This window comes from Gastrolobium bilobum, unplaced genomic scaffold, assembly GCF_033153095.1.
Source record: "Gastrolobium bilobum isolate Gb01-03AN ecotype WA unplaced genomic scaffold, APGP_CSIRO_Gbil_v1 utg13341, whole genome shotgun sequence".
In the NCBI taxonomy this organism is placed as follows: domain Eukaryota; kingdom Viridiplantae; phylum Streptophyta; class Magnoliopsida; order Fabales; family Fabaceae; genus Gastrolobium; species Gastrolobium bilobum.
In genome coordinates, this window is record NW_026896144.1 from 176,531 (window position 1) to 190,613 (window position 14,083).

General features: G+C 36.7%; 1 protein-coding gene across 2 annotated transcripts; it reads right to left on the bottom strand.

The window, feature by feature from the left end:
* Positions 1-8,547: 8,547 nt before the first annotated feature.
* LOC133298009 (amino acid transporter AVT6A-like) lies at positions 8,548-14,083 on the bottom strand. Of its 2 annotated transcripts, none has more exons than XM_061497249.1 (5): positions 12,667-14,083; positions 12,240-12,392; positions 11,941-12,144; positions 9,906-10,223; positions 8,548-9,202 (listed from the first exon to the last, which is right to left on the bottom strand). In XM_061497249.1, exons 1-5 carry the CDS (start codon positions 13,085-13,087, stop codon positions 9,150-9,152), a joined length of 1,149 nt encoding a protein of 382 aa, XP_061353233.1. In that variant the 5' UTR covers positions 13,088-14,083; the 3' UTR covers positions 8,548-9,149. The 2 variants fall into 2 exon arrangements, with proteins under 2 accessions (XP_061353233.1, XP_061353232.1); XM_061497248.1 differs by having other exon boundaries at positions 9,758-10,223.

Consider the following 14,083-nt stretch of genomic DNA (forward strand, 5'->3'; position numbering starts at 1 on the left):
TACCCATTTTCAATCCATCATCAAATCAAGTCAAGGGTTGGAACACTTACCACAAATGATCTTCAAGGACTCCTAGGATGTGTTTTCAAGCATCAAAGCAAGTCATGCCACCTCCAATGGCCCATTAAAGCTTTAAGACCATCACTTTCTTAGGGGAGGATCTCTTCACACGGTGCTCCCCACTTGAAAATAAGGGTAGCAATGTGTACCTCTCAAAATGTTAGACAAGTTTGGCTTTGGAATCGTTCAATTTCATTGAGTGTAGCTTGAGTTATGAATTTCTCAAGTTTTAACTTCTTTCTTCAATGGTGGAAAGGGGTTGCGGCTTTTTGAAGGAGAAATGGAGGAAGACGATGCACTCTGACTATTGGATATGTGCCCTAATATCCCACTTAAGTAAGGTAGGCCCCACAAGTGCCACTCATTTAAAATCACTCAAACACACCACTAATCTTCAATTAACTCTCAAGTCATCCAATTAATTTATGTTGTAATCATCAAATCCTCATTTTAACATTCACCAAAGTGATTTAATAATTACCCTCAACATTATTTTTGGATTTCCGATAACTTTTTTCTCCCAAAAATAACTATATGATGTTCCCAACCTAAGAACGTTGTTCCCTCTATGAGAACTCTATTCCCCCCTTTGGGGACAACTTATTGAATATTATTCCCACCATGGGAATGTCGTTCCCCATTTGGGAACAACTTATTGAATACCGTTCCCACCATAGGAACAACCTGCTTAATGTCGTTCCTACTCCAGGAACGACACTATTCATCACTTTTTTTTCTTCCAAAAAGTGTCTATCCACTCCAATTTCATTCTGAATCCATTTCCATCATTAGTTTCATCAAATTAAATATAATTTTATCATCTCACAGGTTAGGTTACGTATTTTCCAATTTATCATTTTACCCTTCGTGTGTATTTTCACCCAGATTTCAGAATTTTTACTAAATAAACCCTTTAACCAACAATTAAACCTTTAATATTGGATTTCAAATATATGAGGTGTTATAGAATGCTTGACATGAACAACCCAACGGATTTTTCTTTCATACAACCATCATTACATACTCATACAATCCATTTATACTTGATTCGAACCATCCACAAACTCAATTACTCAACCTTGCACCATCTTGCCCTAAAATACCCTAAATGGCCGAATTCTTGTATCCATGACCCAAGGGATTACCAATTGATTTTTCATACAACCAATGCACCACACATCATGTAATTAACCATTATAACTAATCCACAACTCAATTTCACCATTATACAACAATCCAATTTCTCAAAATCATGCTCATCCATCCAAAAATTCACTAAGTTATTAAACTTTTTCATAATAAAATTTATGAGCTCAATCACTATAATTCATCATTCTAAGCAACATTTATCTAATGCACAAAGTCCATTTGAGGTCTCCAACTACCTCCAATCAACACACGTAGGCTTAGGTTTACCAAATTTCGATCTCAAAGAATATCCAATAATAGGTAGTGAAACTTACCAATAATCAAGGTTCAAGACTCCTAAGAATGACCCCCAAGCAATAGCTCAAGCATCAAGCATCAAGTTCTAATGACACCAATGTCTCCAAATTTTTGCAAGCTTGAGGAAGGAAAATCTCAAAATCTATGGACTTTCCAGGAGAATGGAGGTGGAGGTTAGGTTCATTGGTTCATTTACTACAAATTTCATGTGAAACTTGAGTGGTTTTGGTGGAAGATTGAAGGAGAACAAATCTCCCCCTTTTGAAGATGGTGGCTCGGTTTTGAAGAGGGAGAATGAGGGACAAGATGATGAATAGTGGCTGATGGCTTTGGTGGCTTAAGTCACTTAAGTGGGTGGATCCCACATGACACCTCACATAATTCAAATTATTTCAAATCATCCACTTAATCCACTAAACTCCAATTAATTCATAAAATATCCATTAAATCCAAAATTTAACATTTACCAAATTCCTTTAATTTTCCTTGAACAGATGAACTCGGAGTTTTCCGGTAATTCGGTGAAATCACTGATTTAGCCTGATATGTGCACCATTGGCACAAATTTCTTGGTCCTAAGTACCTTTTCCAGAAACTTGCCTAACCGCTCGATTTTTTATTCTGAATTCATTCTCAGGATTATTTTTCTCATTTGAGACCTTATACTACCATTTTACAGTTTAGGGTTACGTATTTGTTAAATTACTATTTTACCCTTCTTACGTATTTTGACCCAGAACTTAGGATTTTCTCTAATCCTACCTCTTAATCCTCATTTTAATTGTAAATATATGTTTCAAATCTACGAGGTGTTATATAGCCTATATAGAGTTGTGGACTTGAGCATTTTGGAGTGCATTATGCCTAGAGGATTTTGATGTATTTTGGGACTACATATTTGTATATTAGACTTAGTGTATGAACATTTGGCATAACATGATTTGATGAATACCATGCATAGGGTTTGTTCATGTATTATTTTTGGGCTAAGTCTAATTGTTAGTGAATCACTTGGTATTTTGTATATGATGTAATAGTTAAATTTGTTAGTTGATGTAAATGTAATTGAATATATTAAGGATCTTGGCATGTAATATTTGATATATATGATGGAAGGGCCTTAGGCCTATTTCAACATGATTTGGTATAATGGTAATGAAGGCATAAAATTGGCCATTATGAATGTAATGAAAATGATAGAGATTGAATTAAGAAATAAGTGATAAATGTGATAGAAGGCAACTTCTAACCCAAGTAATTATGGAGAATAAATTGTGAATTGAGTGATGGACATATTATGGCTTAATGTTGAGGATGTAAGTGCACCAAGGTTTGTTGGGCCTTTGGATTCCTTTCCAATGTCAATTAGGTACAAGTGAATACAATGAGATTAGTTATAGAAACAAATGAATCCTGCCGAAATTTCCAGAAAATAGTGAGATTTTTACCCGAACTTTGGAGACCGATATCTCCCTCATTTCACGGTAAAATGAGGTGTGTGAGCTACCATTTTAAAGCTTATGATATATCAATCTAAAGATCCAGGTGTCGACTTGAACATATGAAATTTGGGAGCAAACAGATAAGTAGAACATCCGCAGTTTTAAAAACAGTAAGGGAACTTGGTGAACCCAGAAATGCAGAGTTGGCAGTTTTAAGGAATTAACTTATGGCGAGCATATCTCTGGAATTATAGAACTCCGATTGAGGCGTGTGATACTGAAGAAAACAAGAAGGAAGAAGTGGAAGAAATATTTTGTCTGAATAATACTTTCTTGATTCATTGAGAGACCCAATGGGTCATTTTTATATTGATTACATCCAACTACCTTAACTACTTTAATAAATATACAACCACCAACAACATCAATAAATATACAACTACCAACTAAATATACAACTACCAACTACATCAATAAATACTATCTAGAATATTCTACACTCCCCCTCAAGTTGGGAGATATATATTGATCATTCCCAATTTGCTAATCAAATTCTCAAAGGTCGGCTTAAGTAATCCTTTAGTGAGGATATCTGCCGTCTGTTCCTTGGTAGGTATATATGTCAAGCATACACTACCGTCTTTTAATTTCTCTTTGATAAAGTGACGATCAACTTCCACATGATTTGTTCTGTCGTGATGAACAAGATTTTGAGCAATGCTGACAGCAGCCTAATTATCACAATATAATCTGATAGGTAGGGAATAAGAGATCTTCAACTCCTCCAGAAGCCTTCGTAACCAAATTCCTTCACAAATACCATGGGCTAGAGCCCGAAATTCCTCTTCTGCACTGCTTCTTGCAACAACAGTTTGTTTCTTACTTCTCCAGGTCACAAGGTTTCCCCAGCATAAGTACAATATCCTGAAGTAGATCTTCGGTCCATTGCTGAGCCAGCCCAGTCTGCATCTGTATGGATTTCAATCATCTTTTTGTGCCCCTTTTTAAAGAAAATTCCTCGACCAGGGGTATTTTTGAGGTATTTGAGAATTCTATAAACAACATTAAGGTGTTTTTCATTAGGAGAATGCATGAATTGGCTAACCATGCTCACAGCAAAAGCAATATCAGGACGAGTGTGAGACAAATAGATTAATTTCCCCACTAGTCTCTGGTACTGCTCCCTATCAACATCTTCCTCATCCTCAACTCCCATCTTGATATTAGCTTCAATTGGAGTCTCTGCCGGCTTGCACCCAAGCATACCTGTTTCTTGCAACAGGTCTAGAATGTATTTTTTTTTTATGAGTTAAAGAAATTCCTTCCTTACTCCGAGCAATTTCCATGCCAAAGAAATATTTGAGAGATCCAAGATCTTTTAGTTCAAACTGGTCAGCTAAACATTTTTTTAAAGAGCTTATCTCCTCGCTATCATTACCAGTGACAATTATGTCATCAACATAAACGATCAGAATAGCCATTCTTCCTTTGTCGGAGTGTTTAAAAAATAAAGTGTGATCAATCTGAGCTTGGGTGAACCCTCTTCCCTTAACAACTTGAGTAAATTTCCCAAACCATTCTCTGGGAGATTGTTTAAGTCCATAGAGAGACTTCTGCAACTTGCACACATAACCATCCCCTTTTTCAAAACCAGGAGGTGGATCCATGTAAACTTCCTCATGTAGATCACCATTCAAGAAGACATTCTTAACATCTAACTATTGCAATGGCCAATCAAGGTTGGCGGCAAGAGATAGCAGAACGCGGATAGTGTTAAGTTTGGCAACAGGAGCAAATGTCTCCTGATAATCCATCCCATGAGTCTGAGTAAATCCCTTAGCAACTAATCAGGCATTATACCTATTGATGCATTGTCTGCATTGAATTTTATTGTGAACACCCACTTGCAACCAACAGTTTTCTTTCCTTTAGGTAATGTCACAAACTCCCATGTTCCATTATTTATAGGTGCATCCATTTCTTCTAATACTGCATTCCTCCATTTTGGGTCATCAAGTGCTTCTAGGATATTTTTGGGTATCCTGATACTATCTAACATAGTGTTGAAAGCACGAAAACCTGGAGACAACTTCTCATATGAGATATAAGGGGAAATATGATGAGCAATGCAAGATCTAGTACCTTTCCGAAGAGCAATAGGCATATCAATGTTGGCTGTACTAGTGCATTCAAGTGGGTTGCTGGAACCAGGACTCAAGTCAGGATTCTGGCAGTCTAGGGCATCTTGATGTGTTTTGCGCCTGCTATAAAATTTTCCCCATTTTCCAAGAGGATCACAAGGAGGATCATTAGACTTAGGTATAGTGGCTTGATGAGAAGGAGGATCATTAGACTCAGGTATAGTTGCTCCCCCTGTTTCCTTCTCAATAACTCCCCCTGTTTCCAAATGCCAAGGTAAGATAGTAGCATCATTTGGTTTCCCAGGCTTATCTTCATCCATACCAAGACCAATAGACTCCCCCTGAAGAGAAGTCGGGGAAAAAAAGGGTTGTGTTTCATAAAAGGTAACATCCATGGAAATAAAAACCTTAAGGAGAGAAGGTGAGTAACACTTATAACCTTTTTGATTTGGGGAATATCCTATGAAGACACATCAAATGGATTTAGGGTCAAGTTTGGACCTTTGATGTGGAGGAATATGCACAAAAACCACACAGCCAAATATTTTGGGAGGAAGGGAAGAAAGAGCACTGAAAGAGGGAAAGATTTAGTAAGACAGGATAAAGGAGAATGAAAATTTAGTACTCGAGAAGGCATCCGATTAATGAGATAACAGGCTGTCAAGACGGCTTCCCCCCACAGATATTTAGGGACATGCATCGTGAATAAAAGTGCTCAAGCAACTTCAATTAGATGTCTATTTTTTCTTTCAGCCACCCCATTTGGTTGAGGGGTGTTAGGACAAGAACTTTGATGAATAATTCCATGCTGGTTTAGGTAATCTCCAAGAACTGAATTAAAATATTCAGTACCATTGTCTGTTCGCAGAATTTTGATAGAGGTCTGAAATTGAGTTTGAATCATAGCATGAAAGTTTGTAAAAGTGGATGCTGCCTCAGACTTATCTTTTAAGAGATATACCCAACATACCCTAGAATGATCATCAATGAAAGTAATAAACCAACGAGCACCCGAGACATCCTTTTCACGAGCAAGTCCCCAAATATCACCATGAATCAATGTAAAAGGAGAAGATTCATGATATTTCTTAGGAGAATAAGTGACACGAGAGTGCTTTGCAAGCTGACAAATATCACAAAGAATGGAACTTGACTTTTTATTGATAAATAAGTTCGGGAATAACTTAAGGAGATAAACAAAATTTGGGTGTCCCAACCTACGATGCCATAACAAAACATCATTACAGTCATCTGATAAACATAGAGAGTGGTTCAAAAAAATCCTCTTTTCACAATGAACCTCTGTAAAATAGTAGAGCCCTTCTTCCTCTCTAACACTGCCAATCATCTTCCCCGAGTCCTGTTCTTGAAAGCTACAAGCATTTGCAGAGAACTTAGCAACACAATGCAACTCGGCAGTAAGTTTGCTAATAGAGATGAGATTACAAGTAAGAGAGGGAACATGAAGTACTGAGTTCAAAATAATATGCTCAGAAAGTTTAATGGATCCCTTTCCCGCAATAGTGGAGAAATTCCCATCAGCTGTTCTTATTCGTGACAGGTGATAGTAAGGGGTATAGGAGAAAAATAAGGTTGCATTACCTGTCATGTGATCAGAGGCCCGTGAATCAAGGATCCAACGATTACTACATTCAACATGGAATGCCATACTTTTTTGAGCAACATGACTAGTTGCCTCAGCAGGTTAAGACATCAATTTCTGAAAAGACGAATTTTCAAAATTTTCAGCGTCCATGGCTTTCTAACAACAGGTACCCAGAAAAAAGTTCCTCCAAATGCGATTTTGACCCTCAGAACAGGAAGAGGGTTGCTCGCCAAAATCAATGAATGAGAGCAATCTTGGCTAGAGTGAAACAATGATTGCTACAGTAATGAACGATACTGCTACAGTAAATGAACAGTACTGCTACAGTAATGAACAGTACTGCTACGGGTCTTATGTGGGCTGGCTCGAAATTTTGTTCTGAACCTAATGGTGGCCTTGGTTTCGTGGTTGGAGGTGTCTAGGTAAGGATTCTGGCTAGGGCAGTGGCTAAAACGAAAAAAAAGGAATAGGAAAATGACTTAAAAATAAATCAGAACGGGGAAGAGACTGTAATATAACCAGCTCTTGATACCATGAAGAAAAGAAGAAGTGGAAGAAGTGTTTTGTCTGAATAATACTTTCTTGATTCATTGAGAGACCCAATGGGTCCTTTTTATATTAAGTACATCCAACTACCTCAACTACTTTAGTAAATATACAACCACCAACTACATCAATAAATATACAACTACCAACTAAATATACAACTACCAACTACATCAATAAATACTATCTAGAATATTCTACATATTCTACGGATACCTCTTTGGAAAGTTAGAAGAGTGTAGTTTAACATATTAAAAGATGGAAATTTATGGACCAGTAGTCCATTTGCAATTTTAGGAAAACCGAAGGTATCTCAAGTCTGTAAAATATCAAATTGTGTAATTAAGCTTTGTTGGTTTATGGAAACCATCTAGCAGCTTGAAATCAATGTTGTATGATGTTAAGCTATAGCATTTATGTTTTCGCAATAGTTATGATTTATGATTACATTTGGTAAAATGGTTAATACGGTTGTTTTAAAAGGGTAAGCATTGATAAAAAGAAAAAGTCTTCCCATATTTTTAAATGTAATATTATGATTGTAACTGCGCTTAATACATAATTGTTGATAACACGTCGGTTTGATAACGGGGTGTTACAGCTTTCTTAATGACTTGACAATAAAGGACTGTCTCCACCTTCATGCGCGTTGTTTGAATTCACTCGATAGCTTAAATGTTATTAGTACTCTTCTCGTTCCTTTTTTGCTTGATGTCCCCTTCTTTTTCTGCAGAACCTGGTTCGAAATCCTCTTCTTCTGGCAACTCACCATCCTACTTGTTATGAAGTGATCGCACCACTCCCACAAATGAAGGAGGTTTCTATTTTTGACCCACATCCAGCATGTTATAGTCGCTTGAATCTAGATCGCGCATAGCAGGGCCATCGATCTTGATCAGATTTGACACGTCATCTCAAACTTGTTGAGAGTTTGCTCCACCATCGGGTTCCTTCAATGGTGCAAAGGTTGCACCGTTTACGTCGTCTACCATGCACCAAAACCTAGCAGAGCCTTAGCACATTTTTTAAAATTTTTGTAATGGTTTATATTGTTCAATTTAGTTTGTGCTCTTCATCACATAAAATTTACAAATGAATTGATATTTTTATCTGAGCCAGTTTAACATTTTAAAAGAAAATTGTCCTTTTGAGTGATCATTTGGCACAACAAATTATCCGTTAGAAGAGATAATTCAATCATGACATGATATTATTTTAAAAAAAAATATGATTAGAAATATTAACCGATAATCACTATTCATCAAAATTACCCATACTTTTAGCGTATTATAGTAAAATTATTCAAGGGACAACAACAACAAAATTGTCGAATCAAGTAAACTAGATGTAAATGGATCCTCTCATGTGTAAAAAAAACATGATATAATCATGTGGGAAGATCACAACCATACAAAGATAAATCAACAGTTATGATTTCGTAACTACTTATTTTAACATTTTTTTCTCTCCTCTTTTATTACCATTGATCCACCTTTGTATGGTTATGATTTTCCACATGACATGGTCATGTGAATTTTCACATGAGAGGATCCGGATCCAGACTAGATGGGCACAGGATTAGAGTTTTCTAAAAACTAGCACGATTAGGCACCGCTTGATAAGTGCTTTGAGAAACATTAGCATTACATGTGTGTGCAATATTAATGTCTATATTTCAGATAGTCTTTAACTTGAACTTACAATTTTCCTTCCCAAACTCTTTGAAGTGTGAGCCTTGGGAAAACTCTCTCTAAGGCTTAGTTTTTCATTGACTTAAAAGAGACCTTTTCTCTGACAATGATAGTATACGCACCCAAGTAACTCATTGGTGAGGATCAACATGTTTCCTGAACAAGGCATCTGCGTTACTGTATATAGCCACAACGTTTGAGAACACAGCAAGAAAAATCATGACAATGGATAAAATCTTGTCCTTCTTTGTTGCAATACCGTGGGGATCCCTGAAACAGCAGAAATATAGGTTAGTAGGGAAAATGCCTCTATGTAGCTTTGATGTTTGAGCCAACTTAATACTAATGGCTTTGTCACTGAATCTGTACATTCATGGAGCAACTTGAGCAGCTTCTACCACTCCAGCATGGATTACCAAGAATACAGGAAATAGGAACTCAACACTCTTGAATTTCAGGCTGGCAGAATTGAGTTAAACAACTGGCATGCTACTATTCAGCCTTTTACTAAAACATGGCCATCTCTATAAGTGTTATCCTATATACCAGAAGATAATTAGAAATCATAGCAGTCCAGAGGCCTTAATACTAAAATGGGAACTGGGGAATGCCTAAAGTTTTAGCTGTAGATACAGATGGGTTTATTTTGATAGAAGCCAAGAGCCAAAAATACAAGTCAATTATTTCTATGGACTATAGAGGCTGAGGTTAAATGCCTAGATGAGTAACTAATAATAAATCACGCGGAAGATGACGCAATTAACCCAAAATAATGAAAAATGATGTGATCACGAGTAACATTTAGATTAAAAAGAGGAAACCCACCTCAGAGCAATTGCTGCAGGGAAAACAAACCCAAGGCAAACAGTGGCAGTTGCTCCAGTGAATTGAAAAGCATACCAGATGCTAGGTATAAAATTTGCAGCCACATAGAGTAAAGAAATGAGTCCAGTGGTGATCAAGACAAACCTACACTTTTCTAATTCCAGTGACCTAGCTGAAGGAAAGATAAGATCATCCAAATTGAAGCGTAGCGAGAAGAAGATAACTGGGAAAACAAGCATGAGATGGAGGGCATAGCTAATCCGAACAACGTCATTCAGCAGACTGCTATAAGGGATGCCCAGATCAGTATCAAAGTTGGCCAAAACATCATCCAGAGTTGACTCACCAAATAGGAGAAATCCAAATACGGCTGTAAGAATATATATAGTAGAACACAGAACCAGTGATGCACGTGCAACTGATTGTATCAGGGAAGAGTCTCCTAGCTCATTGTCTATTGTATGCACTGCACAAGACAGAACTTTGGTCAAAAATATTTTTTCTAGTACATAAATTTGCTCCATGTTATTGTTTGTTATATCAAATATCTCAGTAAACCAGAAAGCATAAATGGAATATTGTGACATGTAAATAAATTTGTTTGAATGACAAATAATAACAAAGTGCCAAACATAGAATCAAACTTGCTTGGATTGGCTTTTTAAAGAAAAAAAGGGAATTCAGCAAGAAGCACAGTCTAAAAACCTTATTCCAATCTGCATGTGGAATCATACTGAATAAGCATAGATGCCATTAATAAAGTTGTAAGTCTGTAAGTTTTCGAAGTGTAAGGAGTGAATGGACCTCTCATTGCCAGTAGCATTTTTGAATGCATTGTATCTTTGCTTTCATAACAAAGGAAAATATGGGGTAAAGTTGCTATTATTTTTATGGGTTTTATGTTTATCATTTAACATAATATAACTTCCCTTTCCTACACACACATTAAAGAGGTGGGGTCCACATGTTTTTCTTTCTCTTTCATCATTCCACTTTCTCTCTCCCTTTTGATGTGAGAGTTGGAAACAACACTTACATTATGTTACATAACACTAATAAAACCCTATTTTTATTTGTCACCTTTAATTGTTCTAAGACTATGTTGCTCCAAAGCAAAGAGAGATGCATTGAACCAAGTCAAGACTAACTGAAGATGCTGTCCAAATATGGATTTTGTTAGCAGACCTCCAACTCAATTACAGTTATGTTGACAGCTGAGTCAACAGTTAGTTAGAAAGGGAGAGACAACAGTGTACACAAATAATAGGAGGGAAATGATAGAGGGTAGTTTTCTGGTTTTAGAGAAGATAGACGAGGAGGGAAAGCCAATTCTGAATCCCTGTTATTCTATACTGATGTAAACTATCCAAGCTCCTCACCACTAGTCCACTCCTAGTGGCTTTGTTCTGTACTGTTTCTTGGTCTCTGTTTCAGTATCATTTTGATACAGATTCAGAGATTGCTTGTTCAATCAATAAACTCTATTTTTTTACCTCGATTCTGGTTCAGTTATGTTAGATTCATGAAAAGATTTTACCAGATAGACTTGAAATGAAATATTTACTTCTATTTGAATAGAAAAATAATACACATTTAAAGACTTTCTCAATAAAAGTAGGGGGGAAAAATTGTGGCAGAGAGTAGTAGTCAAATACTCCAACTATTTCAGGTAACAGCATTTGAATCATTGACTAGTCTCTCTACTTTTATGGAAGTGAGGAGACTTCTTTGATCAGGATTTTAAAATGGAAAATAAAATAATTAACTGGAACACTAGAAAGAGAAATGTGCAAATTTGGGCATATTCTCAAGGAAGAAACACCTAAAAAAGAGTATGATGCTTGACACAGTTTGATCCATTCAGTACATAATGCATCTCAATAAGCTATCACAAAAACCCTGAGCTATAACAGTGAACTCTTCTTTCCCCATTCCAGTTACTCGGGAGTGGAATTTCTCCAGAATACAAAAGGAATTAGGAGCACTATTTACCAAGAACATAAACAGAGAAGGGAACCCTTTCCACTTAGACTTGTATCAGATGGAAAATGTTTCCTTTTCCTTCCTTTTCAATCATATAAAAGTTCAAAGTTTTTCAGCCGTTGTTGAATTTGAAATTTGGGTCTTCTCAACAAGAGTAAATTGCAAATTTTAAAATTGCAGGATAGATTCAGGTAGCTTACCATTGTAATGACAAACAAATGCAGTCACAAGAACTGGAACTGCTGTAAAAAGATTCCATATAGATGTAATATCTAGAATATTTGGAAGCAACCTGGGACTCGCTATACTGCCATTAAACAATTTAATAAATGTGATTCCTGCAGTTATGACTAGAAACACAATTGCCAGAGCCACTGCTAGAGCAGAAGTATATCTCAATGAATCTGCAAGCATAAATAAAATAAAGGTTATTCACAATAATAACCCACTTACCAAATAACGTAAATTAAGTAACATGCTTGAACTCATAGTATTGTACCTATCCTCTTAAAAAACCCCAATGGAGCAAATACCAAAAGGGTTGCCACAAGAAGAACAAAAGTACGCCCAGTCCACCAGTATTCACCAAACCATCCTTCGAGTACACCAAAATGATGAATTCCACTCGAAGATGTTCCAGACAGCACATCACCTAGAAATCAATTACAAAGCCAAGCAAAAAAAATATTCAACTCATCCTCTTTTTAAGGCATGACAAGTTATAAAATAACTCTGTTCACGATTCGCCGCATAATACTCGCAATTAAAACTAAATTTGGATCAGTTGCAACTTGCAACACCAAGATTTATTCTTCAATGACAAATTCCTAAGAAGTGCGAATTGAGAAATATATTAGAAATGCAAAATTATAAAAATATGTGTGAATGTGTGTATATAACATCAAATAAATGCACATATGCATTACCAATTATGATCATGTAGACAACAAGTATCCCAAAGTTGTTGATAAGAACAGATATCTGAAACACCAATCTTCCAAAACTACCAAAAGAATACCCCATCACCTCCCCATAAGTCCCAGCTTTACCAACTCTGCTAAACCTCATGAGCATCTCCAAAGAGGTCTCTGTGAGCAAGGCAAGGAAGATGATTGCAACAATACCCAAAGCCAGACCCAGAACTTTCATGGCTGCAGGTAAGGCCATGATCCCAGCACCAATGATGGTAGTTGACAAATTGAAGACTGACCCAGTAATGGAAGCCCCGCTACCGTTGGACCCCTGAATCTTCTCATCTCTCTTCCTTGGTAGCAATGGAGATTCCTCTTCAACAAGTTGCTCTGTTCTTATGAGATTATTGTGGTTGCTCTTGTCCTCCAGTGTCATGGCAACTGCTGCTATTGATCAATTATGATGCTTCTCTCTCTCTCTCTTCTCACCATATGAAATATATATATTATATACATATATCTACGTTTTAAATTTGTATGGTTGTAAAACACACAATTATGTACCCACAAGGACGAGTTCAGGGCTAAGTGTTAGAATTTTATAATTATGCTAGGGTTAAATCAAGTGTAGTTTTCTCTTTCCATAAAAATGGGCTAAATCACAATATATTTAAACTTATTTGATTAAGTGATTCTTTTATTTGGTTTTAGATATGTTAACGTGGGTAATCGTGTAGGGCCTAAGGGATTGAGATTAATAAATTTGACTATGTTGTGAATAAGGAACTGTGTAAACTGCATAGAAAAATTATACTCTTTCAAACCTTGCCGGAAAATCGGATAAAAAAAGATAACTTTCGAAATATCAAGAAGCAATAAATTTTTGGTGTTTTAATTTCATCTGAACTTAATCTGTTAAAATGACTAGTTAAGATGGTAAAATCACTGCAAGGAAGTCTCCGACTACAAATGTGAGTTTAAATTTCTTACCAGACGCCAGAGAACTAAGTAAACAAAGATGAGTCATAAGCATTGTTGTCAAACCCGGCCTGGTATGGCAGGGTCAACCCGGAACCCGGTGGAGTAACCGGTTTGAGTTACACTTTGGACCGGCCATGCAATTAGTTCAGTACAACCCGAACGATCTGGCCGGGGTTTTTACGGAACTCGTTGACCCTCCAAGTCTTGTGAACCGCTCCGGGTGAGAAACTCAGATTTTTTTAAAAAAAATAATCGTGCTCCCTAAAAAAACACAGCCCAAAGAAATCCCTAACCTAAGCCATAACTTTTTTGCGTTCCATTTTCCCCTGCCTCCTTTAACTTCCAAAGGATCCCATCCCATCTTCCTGTTGCTGATTGACTCTAATTTATCGAACTAGACCTGAAGGCTGAAACTGAAACGGGGTGCAGCTGAGCACTGGGGTTTCTAACG